The sequence below is a fragment of the Penicillium paradoxum genome, assembly GCF_028828445.1.
Source record: "Penicillium paradoxum strain IBT 22861 chromosome Unknown utg000002l_segment0_segment0, whole genome shotgun sequence".
Taxonomy (NCBI): Eukaryota; Fungi; Ascomycota; class Eurotiomycetes; order Eurotiales; family Aspergillaceae; genus Penicillium; species Penicillium paradoxum.
In genome coordinates this window covers 869,668-890,739 of record NW_026643180.1, presented here as the reverse complement: position 1 = coordinate 890,739, position 21,072 = coordinate 869,668, and the positions used below count along the sequence as shown (strand labels likewise).

Here is a 21,072-nt window from a genome sequence, read left to right as displayed (position 1 = left end):
TCGGCCGTGGGTCTGCTGTCTTCTTCGGGTCAGGTACCGTTTGTCAACCAATCAGAGAACACCGCCGGGCGTCAATCACTGCCTATTTCGGCTAACGTGGTATCTATACACACAGGGTCCCAAGATCTCATTTCGGCTCCTCGTGGTACCCCGGGGCCTCGTATTGAGGATTGAGGCTTTTCTCTTTCTTTCTCTAATCCTTTCCCTATCCTTTCTTTCAAACTGTGTACGACCTGGAAGTCGACGTCCTTTCTTTTATTTTCGACTTGACAATCGGCTGTGCCCGATCTCAGTCATCCATTCTTTCAATCCACATTCCACACAGAACCAGAAACCGGCTCGATCACTCGCGTTGGAATCTTGGGTCATTCCTCTTTTTAGGATACCTGCTCTGGACCCCCAATCTGACCTCGACCAACGCTTTACGATATCCTGGGATACTGAAGCACCGACAATATGCACGGGCATGCGCACCACAGACATGAGCGCAGTTCAGAAGAATCGGAGGAGCGTGGGAATCTCGAGGAACGAGGATATCTCGAGGAGCGTGGCGATGTCGTAATCGTCTACAAAACCATGGAGCCTGACTTTGAAGGGGAGGTGGGTGGCTATGTGACCGGCACCGATCATCACACTGCGACAGCGCCAACTGCTGGTCTCGGTGCGCCTCTCGCCGCACCTACAAGAACCAAGGCGACAACCGAGGCCGAAGCTACCGAGGAGGCCACCACTAAGGAGAAGCCGGAACCGACTACTACCAAGCACACTCAACCCCACACCACTCATGAGACCAAGCCGGAGACCACAGAGACCACCAAGACCACCGAGACCACCGAGCCTATCGAGACTACCAAGGCTGAAACGACCAAAAAGCACACACCTACTACTACTACTACTACCAGCGAGTCGGAGACACCGTTCACGGCAACTTCATTTGTGACTTCAGCATCCACCTCAGAGTCTACCCAGGATGTCAACAAGATCCTCGCGACAACCTCAACTGGGTCGTCCTCCAATTCGGCTGCATCGGCCTCCAGCACTGCCCTTGGAAGTACCACTTCTGAGGGTATGAGTGGAGGTGCAAAAGCTGGTGTAGCTATCGGTGTCATCTTCGGTGTCGGCCTGATTGCTGCTCTCATTTTCTTCTTCATCCGCAAGAAGAAGAAGAGCCAGGAGGGATATCAGAAGGAGAATGAAAAGGAATTTGGCGGCGAGGGCCTGCCCGAGGGCATCGCTGCTTCCTTCCCACCACCTCCTTCTAAGCCGCAAACTCCCACGAATCCCCCGCAGCTCAATGTTCGCCCTGTGACACAATTCGCGCCTGATCTGTCTGTTAATGGTGCCGTCAATCCGGCCACCCTCGGCGGTGCTAACTCCTTGAGCCCGGCCGCCGCTGGTGTGGTGGGTGCTAGTGTTGCAGGTGCTGCAGCTGGCTCTGTCGCCGTTGCCTCTCGCAATCTCACTGGCGAATCGCCGCCTCCTACTCCGCCAAAGTCCGCTGGCAGCGGTTCGAACCCATTCAGTGACCCTGTGAACCCGTTCAATCCGGCCCCGGCTCCTGTTGCCCAAAATGCACCTTCAATCGCCGAATCCAGCACTGGACCTTCTGGACCGACTGTTGCGGCTGCCGCGGTCGGTGCCGCAGCTGTGGGTGCTGCCGCTGGCGCCGCTGGCGCCGCTGCTTCGTCTCCGGACTCTGATGATTCTGCTCGCTACCAATCTGCAGAATCACACGGCCATTCCCCGTCTAACTCCACCCAATCCTCGACCATGCCTGCCGGTGCTCCCATTGTCCCCATTGCCGCTGCAGGTGCAGGTGCAGCAGCGGGTGCAGCAGGCGCCATGGCCGCTGGCCCACCACCCCCTAACAATGTTTACCGTGTGCAAATGGATTTCAACCCCTCTATGGAGGATGAGCTTGGCCTTCGCGCTGGAGCACTTGTGCGCCTGGTTCACGAGTACGATGATGGATGGGTATGTGTTTCCAAACTGTTTGCCAAAATCAAATGCTAACTTACTCTTGCAGGCTCTCTGCGCGCGCCTAAATGGTCCCCAGCAAGGAGTGGCCCCTCGTTCGTGCTTGTCAGCTCGCCCTGTGATGCCTCGTGCCCGACCGGCTCCTGGCCCTCCCGGCTCTCGCCGGCCCCCCATTATGGGTCCCGACGGTCGCCCAATGATGTCTGGAGGCCCTCCTCCTGCTGCCGGACGATTCTACCCTCAGGATGCCCGCCCAAGTTCCCCTAGTGGTCCTCCGCCTGCCCGTCCTTATCCCGGCCCCTCCGGTGGTGCTGCTCAGTACCCGCCAGTCCCCCGCTCGATGTCACCTGGACCAGGCGGTATGCCTGGCCCTCGCTCCATGTCCCCTGGGCCTAGAGGACCACCACGATCCATGTCTCCCGGACCGGGTGGAATGCCTGGCCCTCGTTCGATGTCTCCCGGCCCCCGCTCGATGAGCCCTGGTCCACACGGAGCCCCTGGGATGCAGCGACCTGTCATGCCTATCAACCAACGCCAACGCAGTAACAGTGGCAGCAATGCCGCTCCATCGATGGCTGCTCCTGCTGCACCGGCTGTGTCGAGCCCATTGGCCGCTGCTGCGCCTGCTCCTGCCCCAACTGGCGAGCTCCCAGCACTTCCAGGTTCCATGCCAACTTCTCCATCCGGCTCGATCTCACGAAAGCCTGTTTCTGCCCCGGGTAGTCCTGTTCAGGCTGCTACTACTCAACCTGTCCCTGTTCAGCCTGCTCCTGTGCCGACTGCTGCCGCGGCAGTTGCTCCCGTCCCTGCTCCTCTCCAAGCTGCCCCTGTCCAGAACGCCCCTGTCCCTGCTCCTCTACAGGCTGCCCCAGTCCAGGCCACTCCCGTCCCTGCTCCTCTTCAGGCTGCTGCCACAGAAGCTGCTCCCGTCCAGCCCGCTCCTGCCCAGGATGCCTAATTTGAATGACCCTCATCACTGCATAGTACCAACCATCCTGTGCAGAACATAGGCATTCCCACTGACCCGTCAGTGATCCCGCTGGACGGACATGAGCTTGCCTTGTATGACCACGTTGCTGGCCCCAATCTTGATATCCCTTACCTGCGTCCGCGACGAACGAACTCTCCTTTGAATCTATGCCTTGCGCTGGATGCATATCTCCGCATTTGACTCATTTACTTTTTTCTTCCTGTCGTGTTTTCTTCAAATTTCCCGTCTTGGACACCGTCTTGTTTCTTTTTCCTACAGGTATCCATGTAATGTCAACAAAAGACTGGGCAAACTCTTCATACTTAGGTACTTTCCCCCCCCCCCTTTCTCTTTTTACTACCCTTTTATGTGATTGTGTCACCCCCTTTTTTTTTTTTTTTTCTTTTTTTTCTCTTGACTCGAAGTTGCAAGCATCTTCAAGTCTCTTCGTCGATTGACATCGACCTCGGGCGATAATTTGCGTGTCACGCTGAGATGAGCTGGAATACCCTATTCATTCGACTTGTTCCACCACAGATAGTTTACATTCATATCTATGTAGAATTTAAAGAAATCTTATCATTACTTGTGATGTCTGTGCATTGCTACTGCGATGGCTCGAAATTTTTATGTGACATAGTATACCTAATCTCAAGACATCCGTATGGTACTTGCACCTTCCGAGCCTACATATATCTACTATGTACCATCAAGCTACTAGGATGTATCAAGTTGTTGGTCTTACTAGCACGAACAATACACATGCGGTCACTGCCTACGGCATAAAAAACAACTACATGAAAAGAAACCAAAGCAATATCATAATAAAAGCCATATACATTCAATGTTTATAAACAGTATTAGTGAAGAGATACATCTATCAAATCACACTCGGCACCGCGGGTATAAAAATAGTCAAAACATACATAAGCTACACCCCTTTTTTTCCAGCCACTCAAGCCTTAACATCATTAGCACTCTCATCACTTTCGAACTTGCCTCCCGCGACGTGCTTATCGGTATTGTCCTGGCGCAGAGCCTCTTCAAGATACTCATCCTTGAGCTGGCCATGCTTGTCATAGCGATAAGGTTCTTTGATAGAGATCGTAACGGCATTGAAGACGTTGGTCGATTTCTTGAAGATGGCGTCCATCTCTTCCAGAGATCGGTAGCGGGTTTCCGGGAAGAAGAAGTATACACAGGGGAACATGAATGCGTTACTGTGATGCTGTCAGTCTGGTTTTGGGGCTTAGAGGATCGGAACGGTCGCAGCTTACATGACAGCAAAAATGACATAGGTCTTATATCCGATATTCTCGAATGCAACGGGGGTGACCATGACGACCATGAAGTTGAAGATCCAGTTGGCGCTGGTGGCCAATGCGTTGGTCGGGGCACGGATGCGCAGAGGCACGATTTCGGCCGGGTACAGCCATGTCATGCCGAGCCAGCCGATGGCAAAGAAGGTGTTGAAGACGAAGAGGAAGACGGCCTGGCCGATACCGGCTTTGCTGTCGCCGAGGTAAGTGAGGCGGTAGTTGGTGCCTGCGAGAACGGCCATGGAAATGGACATGCCGGCGGCCTGTTGGGGGTCTTGTTAGTCGATGAGGTCTGGAATTGGGATTTGGTGGGCACATACGCCGAACAGCATCAGTGGGCGGCGGCCGACTCTTTCAATAATGAAGATAGGGATGAATGCAGCCATGAGATACTCTGTGCCGTTGCAGGCGGCTAGCAGTTTTGGGAGATTGCCGTCACCCAGACCGATCTCTTTATATAATGAAGGTGCCTGATAAATAGCGTTAGTATCGCACTTTGTATCTTGAGTGTGGAGGTCTTACGTAGTAGGTGATCAGATTGATTCCGGAAATCTGCTGGAACATCTGGTTGACATAGGCGAGTGCCACACGGTGGAATTCGCGGTACTCGCTCATGTCGAACAGACTTCTAAAGGAGCCCTTGGACATTTCTTTAACGGTTTCCTGGATGGCGAGGAGCTCGTTCTGAATATATGGGTCATCGCGGGGTTTCTCATTCAGACACTCAAGAACCTCCAAGGCCTCATCCGTCCGGCCTTGCATGACCAGCCATCTAGGAGACTCGGGAAGGTTGAGAATGGAGCAGAAAATGATAACAGCGAAGGTGATCTGGAAGGCGAGGGGGAATCGCCAGGCCACTTCGTTGTCTCCGATGAATGACATCCCTAATTAGGAATTAGCAATTGCATTGTATACGCGATAGAGGAATCCACTCACCGTAATTAATCCAGTAACTCAAAGTAATACCACCAGTAATCAGCATACCCTCAATCATGACCATCTTACCACGGTCGTGAGCCTTGGATGATTCGGATTGCCATGTCGGTACAGTACTTGTGTTCATACCATTGCCTACGCCTGTGACGATTCGACCGACAATGAAATGCGGCAGACTATATGAGGTACATTGCAATAATGCGCCTATAGTCATGATTGTGCAGCCACAGAAAATAGTGCGCCGTCGGCCGAGCGGGTTTCCGACAAAGATGGTCAGGATGGAGCCAAGGAAGCAGCCCAGATTGTATGATGCAACAGCAATGCCTTGGTTTGTGCTGCGCTGGGATCTGGCAGCCGGGTTGTCCGCGATCTCTGGATCACTGGGGTTGATCTCAGGGAAGTATTTGATGAAAGAGGGCAGGTCGAGCAGACCACCCGTGATACCTTGATCATAACCAAACAGCCTAGGGATTTGTTAGTGCGTTCGTCCAAAACCAAACGACCAAGGGAGAAATCTCCCAGTGATATATCATACAGGAAATCAAGACTGCCGAGAGAACTGATGGCGAGGTTCAAAGACCTGCCTCTGAAGCCAAAGAACCTTGGAATCCCCATGATGTCGCAAGATAGCAAAGATCGAGACGCTGCAGAGAAAAAAATGCCGATCAGCGGGTTATATAGCCCACACTTACCCCAATCCACAAATCTCCCCGGATTGACCAAAGCGGTAATCCGAGAAAACCGGGGTCAGGCCAGTGCATGGGGCTGACCAAGATACGGGGAAGGCGTTGGGCGTCGCGGGGAGGAGATTCCATGGCAAAAGCCCATTTGGGGGCCATGGACGAGGCTCTCTGACTGGTCCAATCAGATACACACCACATACACACATACAGTACGAAAAAGTACCCACGGTATGTTGTACTTCGTACGAGTACTTCCCGCTTTGTTAACCCTAAACCAAGCGAACTAACTGCAGTTGGTGTCAATCCCTGAACTGGCGTATAGGATCTTGCGACGGCGTCGTAGCATCGCTTGGCGGACGTGATGGCTGAACTTGGCGCAAGCCCCGAAAGGAACGTGCTGATCTATTAGCTTGTATTCTTTTTCCTCTTCTCTGTTCGTATTCCGTTCCCAGCCGAATGGCATCGGAAGACTTGACTCATCCTCGGCGTGAAAAAGGAATTCGGCCCTGCCACTGCCTCTATCTCGTCTATATTAAAAGCGTAATAGCAGACGGAGGCCAAGGCGGCCAAGACCGATGCAACCACCCGGGAGCAAATAAAAGACGCGGTCTCAAAGGGAATATTCGGAGCCAATGAGAGTCATGCGACAAACAAGGCCCCCAGATAGATGTTTCACCTGGTTGCCCTACTCGATGACATGCGCCAAATGCGCCGCGACCCGAGCGATTGGAAGTGCAACGCTGGAAACAGTTCGGAGGCAAGCATTGAAGGCTCTTTTAAGAATGCTTTTCCCGATGAGACGAGTTTGAAAAAGTTCCCTTTTCCCCAATATCCCCGTGTTTCTTTGACGGCGCAGTGCCCATGTGGTCCGGAGTAGATAGTTTCATACGTGCATTCCGGGCTTCGGATACCGGCTAAATTCTTTTTTTTCAGCAAGTGAACACACTAAATCAGGTATACGGAGTACTCCGTACAGAGTAGGCACAACGTCCAACCATATGCCGGTATTTAGCCTTATGGCGCCATTCGCCTGTGGCTTGCTCTGCTGAGCGCCGCAATTTAACCTGATCCTTGTATGTTGATCTTTATCTCCATTCAGAGAGGTCGCGTAAATTGGCTCTTCGTTTCGCGTCACATGCATTGTAACCTCTTGATCCCCAGCGTCTTGTCCAGGTGCGGAGCAATTGTTCTTCATCTTATAATACTAGATCTGCTGCCGAGTTTGGCTGGTAACATCTAAGCGTCGCGTTCGATACACACGACATGGACATCCAATCCCGGATGCGGAGGAGTTTATTAGCGATCAACTCGCTATGATGAGACTTGGAGAAAATACTAATTCAGCATGTTAGCTATATTGGCCTTGAACTAGGAATCCCGATCACAGACCCGGTCAAACCGTGAAAACGTTTCAACCTGGTTTCCGATGTCAACAGAACCTCGATCGACGTGCTCCAGTTCGTCCTTTTATCGGCCAGACCAAAGCTTTCTGCCAAAGGACCCGAATGGCCAATGCGACCAGTCAGAGGTCTTGCAGACTACTACGGAGTATGCAGGATTTATTATATCCTGGTTATTATGCTGTCGAATCCGAAGAACCATCTCCCGTTCGATGAGATCACACACCAGACTCCAACTTCAGTGTGGCCAAAGCAAGTCGGAAGCACATCGGTGGACGATATAATCATACCGGATTTGTTTTCTATGTTGACCAACGAACGCTTGGAAGTCCTCAAGAGGTCGTGCAGGTTCTTTCAAGATACACGATTCGGGTTGACCCATGGTCTTGCTCAGTCGAGACTGAGATGGCTTGGAATCTGAGATCGTGGATGGTCAATCTCCAGAGTGAAAGGCCTGCTTTTTCAAAATACAGTCTCTCCAAAATTCGCTTCAACGACCATGAAAAGCCGTGAATGAATGGCACTTGCCCTTTGCAGGAGATCAATTAGTCGGGTTGATTCATCGTACTCATTCAATCACAGTTGACTGGAATAATCCAATGACGGCCTTGAATCCTACGGGGTTGTCTCCGTAGTCTCGAGGTCTTGTGCAAAAGAGACATACTTGTAGACTTTGGAGGTTTCCTGATAACTTGCATATCTGTCGTCTGCTCTCGGCTGATATCTCTGATTAGCAGGTCAGTCAATCGTTGATTGGTCTTTTGGCATGTGCGAATGATTCGATACTAACCTCTACTTGTCCATCCTATGTATAGCGTAGACATTCATTCATGAGTAACAGAGTACATTGTTGCTTGACAGGTTTTGAGGACCTGGGCTATCAGAATTAGATCTGGCACACGTCTCAGCTCTTTCATAAAGCCCTACTTTCGCATCTCCTGTCTATTTCGACCAGCATTGTTAGGCCTCTCTTTGTTATTTTCGTTATTACATTCGGACTTGGCTCTATTGTTGTCGTCGTGACGTTCGATATAATTTCGAGTCCCTTTGTCGCCTGTCTTTGAGAGCCTTGCTCTGTTCACTTCTTTCCTTTGTTCGAGTCTTCACCTCTTGTGTTCTAGTCAGTCTGCAAATAGGACCCTATTTGCGTCCTGTTTCATCTTTCCAAGAAGGAAGGGTCAACAGTACTCGAGGAGGATCCATGAATGAACGTAGTCACAGCTATATAACCGCGCATATGCCCATCTCTACAGCTCATCTTCCAGATAACTGCACCAAGCAACCCAACAACTTTATCTACTATTCTAACCACTCCCATTCAGACGTCTATTTTATATACACGGCTAACTTACAGCAATCCTAACAATGAACCCAGACGAAGCCCCAACCCCGCGGCTATTCTCTCACGAGGAAGAATTGCCTCTCCGTCCACTAAGGTCTATTCCTAGAAACGGTGAATCCGCGAGACCTCGTTCACCAGGATGGATTTTACCTGAAGACTTGCCCATTGCCAGGCCATTTGTTGCTGACCCCACGAGCATCACACCTGGATCGAATGATGTTGAAATGAGCAATGACGGTGATGATGAAATTCCTACCTCTTTCCCTACATCAGCAGAGCGCTTCAGTTATGGTCCCCAATACTTACCTGTACCTTCCTCTTTCCCTGAATCATCAGTACGCTTTGATGAGGAGGAAGTTTCTACCACCTTCCCTACATCATCAGTACTCAGCGGTTATGATTCCGGTGCGGCCCCCCGTTCAGCTTCCAGACGCTTCCCGTTCGACCCACGTGGGCAAAAGCGTCCGGCCCCCGTGGAGGAAGACGATGGGTTACACGGGAATGGCTTGGAAGGTTCTCGAGATCCAGATTCACACGAATCTAAGCGCCCTCGCCTTAGCGAAGAACAACCAGAGGCTCCTCGGCCAGTGTCTCCTGGACGAGGGAGTTCTCGACGAGTGAGTTTTACACCAGAGGCTCCTCAGTCAGGGGCTCCTCAGTCAGGGGCTCCTCGACCGGCGCTTCGTCAATCAGGGTCTCCTCGACGAGTGAGTTCTCGACGAGTGAGATTTCGACCAGTCTCTCCTCAACCAGAGTCTTCTCGACCAGAGTCTTCTCGACCAGAGCCTCCCCGAGAAGCATCTCCTCAACCAGAGTCTCCTGGAGAAACATCTCCTCAACCTGAGGCTCTTTTCTTTTTTCCACGAGCGTCTCCTCAACCCGAGGCTCCTGAACTAGTATCTTATCAACTAGGATCTCCTCGAGCAGAGGCTCCTCAACCAGAGGCTCCCCAACCAGAGGCTCCCCAACCAGTGGCTCCGCAACCAGTGGCTCCTCAACCAGTGGCCCCTCAGCCAGTGGCTCCGCAACCAGTGGCTCCTCAACCAGTGGCTCCTCAACCAGTGGCCCCTCAGCCAGTGGCCCCTCAGCCAGTGGCTCCTCAACCAGTGGCCTCTCAACCAGTGGCTCCTCAAGCAGAGGTTCCTCGACGACGAGGTCGTGGAGTACCACCATACAATCGACATCCACGAGAATCTCCGCAACCAGAGGCTCCTCAACCAGAGGCTCCTCCACCAGAGGCTCCTGAACCAGAGGGTCCTAAACTAGTAGCTCCTAGACCGGTGGCTCCTCAACTATTCTCTCCTCTACTGGGGGCTCCTCGACCACAACCAGAGGCTCCTGAAATAGTGGCTCCTAGACCGGTGGCTCCTCAACTATTCTCTCCTCTACTAGAGGCTGCTCGGCCAGAAGCTCCTCAACTTATAGCTCCTCGGCCAGTGGCTCCTCGAGCAGTGTCCTATCGACAAGCATCTCCACAACCAGAGGCTCCTATGCTAGTATCTCCCCAATCAGAGGCCCCTAAACTAGTGGCTCATAGACCGGTCGCTCCTCAACTATTCTCTCCTCTACTAGAGCCTCTTCAACCAGACGATCCTGAACCAGTGGATCCTAATATGTTGGCTCCTCGACCATCGGCTCCCCGACCAGTGTCTCCTATGCTAGTATCTCCCCAATCAGAGGCCCCTGAACTAGTGGCTCCTAGACCGGTGGCTCCTAGACCGGTCGCTCTTAGACCGGTCGCTCCTCAACTATTCTCTCCTCTACTAGAGCCTCTTCAACCAGACGCTCCTGAACCAGTGGATCCTGATATGTTAGCTCCTCGACCATCGGCTCCCCGACCAGTGTCTCCTCAACCAGAGGCTCCTGAGCCACGAGGTCGTGGAGTACCAGCATATTACCGATATCCACGAGAATCTCCTCGATCGTTATCTCCTATACCAGAGGCTCCTCAACCAGAGGCTCCTGAGCCACGAGGTCGTGGTGTACTAGCATATCACCGACATCCACGAGAATTTCCTCGACCATTATCTCCTATACCAGAGGCTCCTCAACCAGAGGCTCCTGAACCAGTAGCGGCTCCTAGACCGGTCGATCCTCAACCATTCTCTCCTCGACTAGAAGCTCCTCAACCGGAGGCTCCTAGACCACGTGGTCGTGGAGTACCACCATACAATCGACATCCACGAGAATCTCCTCAACCACAGGTTCCTCAGCCGCAGGCCTCTCAACCGCAGGCCCCTCAACCGGAGGCCCCTCAACCGGAGGCTCCTGAACTACTGGCGGCTCCTAGACCAGTCGCTCCTCAATCATTCTCTCCTCGACTAGAAGCTCCTCAACCGGAGGCTCCTAGACCACGTGGTCGTGGAGTACCACCATACAATCGACATCCACGAGAATCTCCTCAATCACAGGTTCCTCAGCCGCAGGCCCCTCAACCGCAGGTTCCTCAACCGGAGGTTCCTCAACTGGAGGCTCCTCGGCCAGAGACTCCTCAATCAGAGGCTCCTCAACCGCAGGCTCCTCAACCGCAGGCTCCTCAACCGCAGGCTCCTCAACCGCAGGCTCCTCAACCGCAGGCTCCTCAACCGCAGGCTCCTCAACCGCAGGTTCCTCAACCAGTGACTCCTCGACCAGAGGGTCCTAAACCAGTGTCCTCTCAATCACTGACTACTCGAGCAAGGAGTTCTCGATCAGCGACTATTCGACGCAGTAGTTCTCGATCAGCGACTATTCGACGAAGTAGTTCTCGATCGGCGATTCCTCGGCGATTGTTTCCTCGGCCAGTGGGCCCTATACCAGCGACTCCTCAACCAAAGTCTCCTCGGCCAATGCGCCCCCTAGCGAGCGATCGCCCCAGCTGGGATTCGTTGCGTCGAGGAATGATGTCTGTAGCACCTGCAGATGAGGAGACAAAAGAGCAAGAAGCTGAGTATCAACGTCTTGGAGCTCGACTCCAACTCTGGATAGCAGCCCCACAAGTGCCAGGCTGCCCTATTCCCCCGGCAGACATGACCTTGAGATTTCTAATTAACCGTCCAGAGCTAAACCAGCGGTTCTGGATACCGCAAGCATATCTTGTAATGAACCCCACCGCGTTTTTAGGCATCTATCGTGGCCTTTTGGCGGAGGGTGAGCAACTGCGGTATGTCATCATTGAACAGGAGACCTACATCGAGGAGCCGATCATGAAGTTTAGGGCACAGAGTGCGAACTCATACTCTATTGCGGCTGGACTGGGAATCCTTTTTGTTGCGAGCATCATAAGGGTTAATGGGCCGCACTGGAGTGAAGTTGCTAAGGCTATCTATGAGATTGACCATGACATTAACACTCTGAAGTATATTATGTTTGACACTGTCATCAATCGACCCACGTCAGGACTATTGATGAGATCGATCTTCCCTGACTGGATTGATAATCCGAGTGTGGATTTAGATGATCAGGCAACCTTGTCTTTTGAATATGGAACTCCTGAGTATCAGAAGATCCTCGGCTCAGGTTTGGGCAGAGCAGCCGGCAATCTCGTCGTATCATGTTTCCCTCGAGGTACAAGGCGCATTGCTCGATTTAGTACTCGGATTTTGTATGGGGATATACACTTGAAAGTTGATATTGAAGAAGAACCATCCCCCGGGCCAGGAGTATCTGGATGATTTGACTAACTTACTTATAGGGATGGCTCGAGTGCTCATTTATCATGCGATATTCTGCTAGAGGTTGTAGGTTTTGGATTTTTAGAAAATAATCACTAGAGTATATAATAAAAGGATTTTAGTGACAAGCTTGTGTAAAAGATCAATGTACTAGTAAAGAAAGAGACTTGTATTATAAAATTGTGCTCTTAATCAAACTCATATAGCTAGTTATAGGGCTAAATAAATAAGGATCCTTGAACGCCATACACTGACCTGGCACATCATAAAACATATCGGTCCCTCTCTTTAAGGAGAGTATTGTATATGAAAAAAACAGGAGTTACCAGCAAAATGGATATTCAGCTTCACATGTAGATCGTATAATCATAAAACACATTTGTCTGGGAGTTATGAATCTTCAGGCGCAAGCTTTGATAACCCCCGCAGCTTTGGGCCATACTTCATGAACAAAAAAGGTACTGGCAGCAGTACTGCAGCCACAGCTCCAATGATAGAAATGGCAGGGCCAATCCCCAAAGCCCGGATCATTGGCTTAGCCGCCAGTGGAAGCCCGGCAGCCAGCAAACTTCGAAGAAAAGTCACAGCCGCCGTTGAGCTAGCAGCATAAAGCTTGTACACATCGATCAAAAAGTTCAAACACTGTTGGAAGATGCAGTTGAACCCAATGCCTATAAAAACAGCCGCCAGACATGGTAAGATCCAGTGGTGAGGTGGTTCAGCAGTCCAAGCAAACCAAAACAGTCCAATAACAAAGAACACCGCCCCAAACGCCATAGGTGGAAGTCGTGCTTCGGGGACTGATCTCCCATTAGCCTCCTTGGAGATTTCGTTGTAGCGATATTGGTTCCAGATATTGAGGCCAACCGACGATATAACACCTATCAGCAAACCCAGAAACGGCAATGAGCCGATCAGTCGATTCCAGCCTCGAGCTTCTTGGAATGCGAGTGGAAATACCTCTAGTGTGAGGTACATGACTCCGTAGACAAAGGAAGCGTAAAAGGCAATACACGTGACAATCGGCTCAGTCAATAACATTCTCAATGGGCGAGCGAGTTGTTTAGTGAGAACTGACTTGACGTCGAGTTTCAAATGCTCATGCGGGTGGTAAAATCCGGAGTCATTTGTGTCCTTGCGCAGTTGCTGCGCTTTACGCTTGAGCAGAACCAGCGGGTATACCTCTGGCAGACAGAAGAAGGTCAATGCGAACACAACGAACACCCAAATTGCATGTATATATGCTGTCCAGCGCCATCCCATATTGGGATTCAGCACGATTGCTGCACCAATCACTGGACCCAGAGCTGGGCCGCCATTCACTGCGACTGCGTAGAGACTGACTGCCGTACCTCGTGTCTCTTTACTCCAGATATCACCCAGGGCCGCGGTGACATTGCTGATCGGTGCGGAGCCGAAGAACCCTGCGAAGAAACGGGTGACGAACACCGACGCTGCATTTGTGCTCACACCCGTGCCGATGGAGAAAAGCGCTAAGCAAAAGACCGCAGGGAGGATGCTGACTCTTCGTCCCCAGATCTCTGAAAGAGGTGCCCAGATGATAGGCCCGAAAACGAAACCGAGGCTGTCGCCATTAGTATCATCTCTGATGTGTGGTTTCAAAATTGACTCACAGATACAGGGACACATCTAAAACAGAGGCCTCGCTGCTCACGCCAGTATACTCCGCGATGGTGTCATCGGCCGGCGTGGTGATGCTTGATCCCAGACTGCCTGCTAAAGCAAGCATACCCAGTTGAAATGTCACCCACCATTTATACCTGGGAGTCCAGTTCTGAGGGTTCAATGTGTCGTCTTGATCCCACTTGACGAGATATGCTGGATCAAAGGAGGGCAGGCCCTTCTCAGCATTGCCTTGTACATTGACAAGATTGCTATTCTGCATGTGTCCCATGGCTGGAATCAACACCGTACAGTGGCAGAATCTGCTTGTAGAAGCAAGAATTTATGTGTATTCAGCGGAAATTCTAGTTCATTTGTCGGCGATAGGGTACCAAAGCCGATGTCATGTACTCGCAGGATCATCCCTTTCGGCAGATAGATGCGAAGGCCGATGCCGATCCCGGAGCTTCAGATTCAAAACAAGACGATTCTAGAACAAATATTCTCTATTGTCTAAGATCCTTCTAGCAATTGCCTAGTTCCATCTGACTCTCGCTTTGTAATCCCATATCGGAGGGGTCCAGGTGGGCTGGACTAGCAGGATAATGAAGCTTTGCTGGGCATTTGGGTTAAGCCTCGGGCTATCGGTCGGGGCCGCCCGGGGCCGGCTGTGGGGGCTTTGGGGATGTGCTGAGCACCTAAATAGTACCTGATCTATCTAGTCCGTACTTCGTGTTTGAATGCGACTCTCTCTATCCAATTCACCCATTCGAATGATTATGTCAACGGGTGATCTCTTGTGCGGCTCATAAAAATTCCATTCAAGCATGGTTTGCCCATGTCAAAGATCTGATCTAAAGACGATCTAATCAGAGCACCCGGCAATCGAGTCAGAGCCCAGTCTCTAAAAAATAAAAGAGCGGCAAAGGTAGCGGGTGTTGTAAAGAGTGGAGTTGACAGGCCCGCTGCCCCTGAGGAAGAGAAGGAGAAAAGAGAATCTTAGGCGGGGATTGAGAAGCTCTTTATGCGTTTCAAAGCCCGAGTGCGGATTAAATGCCCTTGAGTACTTCCTGACAGTCTCCCATGCTGGCCTCGATCGAAGGGACCATGCGAGGGGGGCCTCACAATCCAGTGTTTTGATTGGCAAGCGTCAGCCACATCGAGAACTATACAGCTACCTTCTGCATCAACAGGCTGAAGATATCGACAAAACGTTTATCCCATTAGCGCATAGATGAAGCTGATCCGAAGGGGGCTTCAAAATAAAGAACAGCCATTGAATGATCAGGCCGTAGAATACGAGATGAAGAAGTAAGTGGACGAATGTTCAGATGATGGCTACCCGATGTCTAGTCTAGACTGTAGTAGTCTCTCTAAGATCGAATCTCCATTATGTCACTAATAACATGGTGTAGGAGTCAATAAGTTGTTCCAGCAGGTATAAAATGACCTTCCAATCCCACGATCAAATATGCATTTATGTGAATTCCCAAAACCAGTACAGGCTGAAATCCACAAACTCACAATGTTCTCCATCTTCTGCTGCTCTTCCCCATATCCATATCGACCTACTCATCTGGCCCACGAGGCCAAATTTGACCCGTTCATCGCTTGGGCCAAGCGATCTGAATCATCCCTTTCCAGCAAATCGGCGTCCTTCTTCCGAGACCCGGATAACCTACCAGCTTATGCAGTTCAGTTTGTCCGACAGGTCAACTTCGGTGCAATCGAGGCCAAAAGATACTTTATTCCTTCTCCGGGCGGAAGTGGACTTGGCTTCATCGAGATCAATGAACAAGACCTGATCATTGGCAACTTCCAGAAGCTCAATTCGTATGTGTATGTGTGAGTATGGGAATAGATCAAACGCTCATTAGAAACAGGTACAAGAACTTCAAGTGCACAACGCACAACAAGTTCTTCGAGGTCAACCTCTATCAAAAGGATCCCGTGAATAAGCACCACTGGCGATTGAATATTGCTCGACCAGGAACTGAGATCGATCTTTAGGTCGTGATGTGGTGGTTACTATTGGAAAGAAACCAGTATCCTAGAATGAGATATGATCATTCTTAGCTCAATTGGAAAAGAATAACGTGAGAATCAACTATGTAAGCCAACTTATGTTTGTAGCCTCGAATTGGCGGGATTCACTTTGCCAATAAGCCTCACAGGAGGGTTGGAAGAGAAGTTATTGGAACCTTGGATCAACTTAAGCATAAATTAGAGTTCGTCGGTCGTACCTTCCAAAATGGTTCAAATGGTTCCGCGGGAATTTCTGCTGCGGATACAATAGATCGTTCAGGGATAGGAAATGTAAAGCCCGAAAATGGATTGCCAAAGTCTAATCAAAAATCGTCTAAGACATCGAATCTAAATCGATACGTACGTTTGGTCACACGATACGGATGTACAGCATGAGTGTTTCGTACATGTTCTCTCTTCAAAGATGTGGAACACGTCCACTTGCAAGGAGAAGGTTCACAATGCTCATGATACCTTCGCCCAAAATGAGACCAGAAGCAAGCACAACAACAGTGGAGGCAGCGGCATCGGCCTTTTCAGATGCTTGCTCGGCTGATGATCGCTGTCCAGACTGCAGCTCAGACTCTACGGGAGAGCCAATGCCAGTGGCGTTGCCGGCAACTCCCTGGCTAGTGGTTTGGTGCTGATGTTTCCGCGACCACCACCATGCAATTATACCTCCGATGGCCCTTGCTAGAGTAAATGAAGGTTCGTTGAAAATGCCGACTGCGACAGCAATACCACCGGGGATCCAAGATCTCCAAGGAGGAGGGTTTCCGTTATGTGCATACGCAGGAGATGCGGCTGCGATCCTCACAGTAGTAATAATGACCCAGACGATACCAGCGATTAGGGAAGCCTGCCAGGCCATATCAGGTAGCCCTTGACCAGTCACAAGGCGAGCGGTGGAGATCCAAACATACGCAGTAGGTGTCTGGAACATATCGCCCGGAACTTCGTAGACATTCACGTACAATTTGTATACGGCAGTAGATAAAACTGCACCTACAAGGCTGCCGATCATCTGGCCATAAAACTGGGCTTTGGGGCTCGCGCCGAGCAGATGCCCGGTTTTCAAATCTTGCATCATGTCACCGGCTTGCAGAGCCCCTGACTCAGAGACCGCACCTGCGAGTAGGTTGGTCACAAGGGCAGTTCGTCTGGAAAAATGAGATGCGGGTGTCGCGAGTGAGAAGATAAGTTGTGTCAGCTTGCTAATGCCCGATACTGGGTTGAGATCGGTCTCGCCCAGAGCCCGGACACCCATGATGGACAGGAGCACTGCCAAGAGAGTTGCTAATGTCGATAAAAAGGGAGAGATGATGTCACCAAAGACGATGTGCATGCATGCAACGTTTAAAAGGAGAGTTAAAGGAAGTAGAATGACTACTGTACGAGTAGAAATGAGTTGAGATGCTGGTGCATCTTCCTCTTCCTCTTCCTCTGCGCCTGTAGTCATTCCTGTGCGCTGAGAATCATTTCCCTCATGATAGAAAGGACGTGATTCCGACTCCAAAGCAGAGTAGTTGATATATGAGTGTTGAGAAGATTGCAGTCGAAGCGCAACCCACTGTCCGACACGAGTGGATTTGAACCAAGCTATCCATCTTGGAGAACGGTTCACAATGGGTTTGGCTATCAGCCACCCTAGACTAACGAGCGAATCAGCAAGCATGATAGCTAGCGACAGCCAGAGAATCCATCCTTTGCTGCCAGTTTCCCAGTCGTTCACTGGGCCAGAAGCCCAGCCGCGACTCTTGGCCAGTGGCGATAGGATTCCCCACCCGAGGACTGCTCCGAAAAGCATGTGCATGCACGTTGATGGACCCATGATGATGCCTTGGCCGATATATGCGGGCGACGGGTTGAGAGTCCATAACCAGTTCTTTGCTAGGCTGGCGCCAAACAAAGGAATATTTCGGACTAGAGGGACGAAGTAGGAGAACAGAGTCTACTTTTGTCAGCGTGGAACTTGCAACTTCAGAGTCAAAAGACTTACATAGACACCAGATACCGTGAACGCCCCGACCAAGAGACGCATCTTTGATCGCCAATCTTGCTCCTTGGAAGCTTGATCTTCAGCATCGCCATCTTTCAAGAGACCTATGTCCTCTTGTGACTGACCAGCAGCCCCTGTCTCTGTATTCAATACCCCTGCACGGGAACTCTCTGGAGCTACAATTTTTTCGTTACTTCCAGAGCCATGCAAGACCTTGAGCATCAAGGCCGAGGCAGTACCACTCGGAAATCGTAACTTCTCTCGGACAATGACTTCTTTTCGCAGTGGAACCGCAAATACAACCCCAAAGAGGCATACTCCAAGACTCCAAATGACGAGCTTCCAAAAGCCGAGGTTCAAAGGGCCTCCCTCGCCTTCTCCGCCATCGCCTTCGGGCCCATCATCCCCAGGCTTCAGCAGGAACTCCAGGGCAGGTATGACGCCAACGAATCCACAACCAAGAGGCATTGTCCCCACTGCACCCGCAACCGTTTGAATCAAAACATTCTCAATGGGCGTGAAAGGAAAGGAGAGGTGCTTGGATAGAACCTTGAAGACCGAAAAGCCGATCAAGGCTGAGGGCATGGCCATTGTGCTGATCCATCCTGTCTGCAAGCCAAAGTATGTGTTCGAAAATGTGATAAGGGCACCTATAATAAGACCGACAAGGAGCGAGCGCAGGGTGAAGCTCTGCGGGGACGTGGCGGGAGCTTGGCCGTTTGTTCTGGAATCATTGATGGGATCTGTAGGCGGCTGGTCCAAGGACGGCCTTTCCACTAAGCGGCTATTCTGTTCGGAGGCATTGCCATCCATGTTTATAGTCTGATAATTCATGAGATTAGTCGCTCAGTCATCATGAGATGGGTACTTGAGGTAAGAAGAGAGTCCAACATCCCCAACTGGGTCTCCCCCAGGGTTCCCGATAAGAGCCGCTGATTAATGCAAATCCACGATAAGATCACATGACGTCACAATATCATGGAAGCGTAGGGAGTAGGGAGTACGAGGTACATCTTCGTCGATTTCCCCTACATGTGTTTTCAATTTGCCTAGGATCATATAGGCATCTCGAGCATGGAGTGTCTGAGTGACTTGGGTGTCAGTTCTTCAGAGCGGGCTCAGAGCCATCCATGCAGTGCCAAGTTCGCACAGCAGGTAGCAGCAGAGAGTCAGGACACATGAGAAACCACGCGCTGCTCAACAACTCAACAATTCACCAACCAAGAGGCCTCAGGATCTGAGGGGCCTTTCTGTATCCATGAATCCATTCGGAATTGTTTCAGTGCTCTGACTATTGACGCGTATAAATTGGGGCTCTTTTGCAAGCAACACTAACGGCGGAGTCTAAACCTAGACGGGAAGCGGAGTCTAAACCAAAATGAGAAATGTTTGATTATAGCACAGTGTAGTCCAAGTCAAAGGGGTAATCTCAAAATATTAAAGAACAGAGATTCTCTTTGCTATTGTTGTTTCTTCTTTCTTTCCCACCCTGCTTTCTACTTTCTTGTTCGTCTGTGTCTGCCGTTCTGTGGCTGTAAAAGTACGAACTTCTCAACCCGTGTCTTGACTAATCCTCGATCTAATCAATATCATAGCTCGAGTTTCAAATATGGGCAACGAAGTCAAGTCTCGCCGAAAAGAGAATCCTGCTCAAGTTGCCAGTGGGACAAATCCGCACCAGAATGAATTCGCGAGAGAGCACATCATCGGTGGATGGCGACCCGGCATGGATCCCAAGGTAGATTACTCGGGACACTTCGAATTCGGTGGTTCTCTGGGCAACTTGGCACTCATGACCGGCTTCCCGTTGCTGATGTACTATATGTGGATCGGTGCAACCTACTATGATGGGAAACTACCTCTGCCTCAAGATGGAGAGTCATGGACCGCTTTTGGCAGGCACCTGTGTCACCTTGTCTACACCGGGGCATTTCCCCACTTCAGAGCATGGCGCATCTACTGGGTTTACTTCATTTTTGAGGCGGCGTGCTACGTTCTCATGCCTGGGTTCACATGTTATGGCAAGCCTCTTGCTCATCTGGGAGGCAAGCAATTGAAATATCACTGCTCTGCCTACGGCAGCTTCTACTTGACAATCCTTGTCATGGGTGTTCTGCACTACAGCGGTCTCTTCCAAATCTACACCCTTCTAGATGAGTTCGGACCCCTGATGTCCGTGGCGATTCTTTCCGGATTTCTCGCCAGCTTCGTTACTTATTTCTCGGCAATTGCTCGTGGTGCCCAGCACCGTGTCACTGGATACCCAATCTACGACTTTTTCATGGGAGCCGAACTGAACCCACGTCTGTTCGGGATCCTGGATTTCAAGATGTTCTACGAAGTCCGTGTCCCATGGTTCATTCTCTTCGGTCTCAGCTGCGCTGCCGCCACTCGCCAGTATGAGCGCTACGGATATATTTCCGGAGAGGTCTTGTTTCTAGTCATGGCGCAATACCTGTATGCCAATGCCTGTAGCAAGGCGGAACAATACATCACCACAACATGGGACATGTACCAAGAAAAGCTGGGATTCTTGTTAACCTTCTGGAACATGGCTGGTGTCCCTATGTCCTACTGCCACTCCATCTTGTATTTGGCCAATCGTCATCCGTCGACATATGCGTGGAACAAATATGCTTTGACTGCAATGTTTGTATCATATATCTTCGTCTATTGGGTCTGGGACACCTGTAACAGTCAGAAGAACTCTTTCCGCATGATGGAGCGTGGCACGTTCGTGAAGCGCAACACGTTCCCCCAACTTCCTTGGCAAGAGCTTTACAGTCCCAAAACCCTTGTGACGGAGAATGGCGACACTATCCTTGCTGATGGATGGTATGGATTGGCTCGCAAGATTCATTACAGCTGTGATATGTTTTTCGCCATCTCATGGGGGCTGATTACCGGGTTCAATAGTCCCTTCCCCTGGTTCTACTCTGTGTTCTTTGCTGTCATGATTACCCATCGTGCAATGAGAGATATCAACAAGTGTAGAGTCAAGTATGGTGAGACATGGAAAGAGTATGAGAAGCAGGTCCCATACCTCTTCATTCCAGTGAGTTTCTGCCCCGGGCTCTCTTTCTATTCAGGACTATTTACTAATCCATGACAGTATGTGATCTAAGCCATTCTCTTCGGAGGCCCC

General features: G+C 50.7%; 7 protein-coding genes across 7 annotated transcripts; 3 read left to right on the top strand and 4 right to left on the bottom strand.

Annotated features, from left to right (window-relative positions):
* Positions 1-456: 456 nt before the first annotated feature.
* Positions 457-2,935, top strand: N7457_000326 (SH3 domain protein; the record flags this gene model as incomplete). The annotated part of the gene is made up of 2 exons (XM_057171394.1): positions 457-1,974; positions 2,027-2,935. 2 exons carry the CDS (start codon positions 457-459, stop codon positions 2,933-2,935), a joined length of 2,427 nt encoding a protein of 808 aa, XP_057035297.1.
* Positions 2,936-3,902: 967 nt separating this feature from the next.
* Positions 3,903-5,817, bottom strand: N7457_000325 (sugar porter family MFS transporter; the record flags this gene model as incomplete). The annotated part of the gene is made up of 6 exons (XM_057171393.1): positions 3,903-4,167; positions 4,225-4,529; positions 4,587-4,736; positions 4,789-5,150; positions 5,203-5,666; positions 5,738-5,817. The coding sequence occupies 6 exons, from the start codon at positions 5,815-5,817 to the stop codon at positions 3,903-3,905; spliced, it is 1,626 nt and encodes a 541-aa protein (XP_057035296.1).
* A 3,434-nt stretch (positions 5,818-9,251) lies between these two features.
* Positions 9,252-11,814, bottom strand: N7457_000324 (uncharacterized protein; the record flags this gene model as incomplete). Its single annotated transcript, XM_057171392.1, has 6 exons — positions 9,252-9,869; positions 10,392-10,559; positions 10,791-10,913; positions 10,998-11,267; positions 11,424-11,586; positions 11,798-11,814. The coding sequence occupies 6 exons, from the start codon at positions 11,812-11,814 to the stop codon at positions 9,252-9,254; spliced, it is 1,359 nt and encodes a 452-aa protein (XP_057035295.1).
* Positions 11,815-12,670: 856 nt separating this feature from the next.
* On the bottom strand, positions 12,671-14,195 carry N7457_000323 (MFS transporter; the record flags this gene model as incomplete). Its single annotated transcript, XM_057171391.1, has 2 exons — positions 12,671-13,865; positions 13,915-14,195. The coding sequence occupies 2 exons, from the start codon at positions 14,193-14,195 to the stop codon at positions 12,671-12,673; spliced, it is 1,476 nt and encodes a 491-aa protein (XP_057035294.1).
* A 1,233-nt stretch (positions 14,196-15,428) lies between these two features.
* Positions 15,429-15,913, top strand: N7457_000322 (uncharacterized protein; the record flags this gene model as incomplete). Its single annotated transcript, XM_057171390.1, has 2 exons — positions 15,429-15,736; positions 15,787-15,913. 2 exons carry the CDS (start codon positions 15,429-15,431, stop codon positions 15,911-15,913), a joined length of 435 nt encoding a protein of 144 aa, XP_057035293.1.
* A 433-nt stretch (positions 15,914-16,346) lies between these two features.
* N7457_000321 (OPT family oligopeptide transporter) lies at positions 16,347-18,740 on the bottom strand (the record flags this gene model as incomplete). The annotated part of the gene is made up of 2 exons (XM_057171389.1): positions 16,347-17,879; positions 17,928-18,740. The coding sequence occupies 2 exons, from the start codon at positions 18,738-18,740 to the stop codon at positions 16,347-16,349; spliced, it is 2,346 nt and encodes a 781-aa protein (XP_057035292.1).
* Positions 18,741-19,536: 796 nt separating this feature from the next.
* N7457_000320 (ERG4/ERG24 ergosterol biosynthesis protein) lies at positions 19,537-21,051 on the top strand (the record flags this gene model as incomplete). The annotated part of the gene is made up of 2 exons (XM_057171388.1): positions 19,537-20,982; positions 21,040-21,051. The coding sequence occupies 2 exons, from the start codon at positions 19,537-19,539 to the stop codon at positions 21,049-21,051; spliced, it is 1,458 nt and encodes a 485-aa protein (XP_057035291.1).
* Positions 21,052-21,072: the final 21 nt, after the last annotated feature.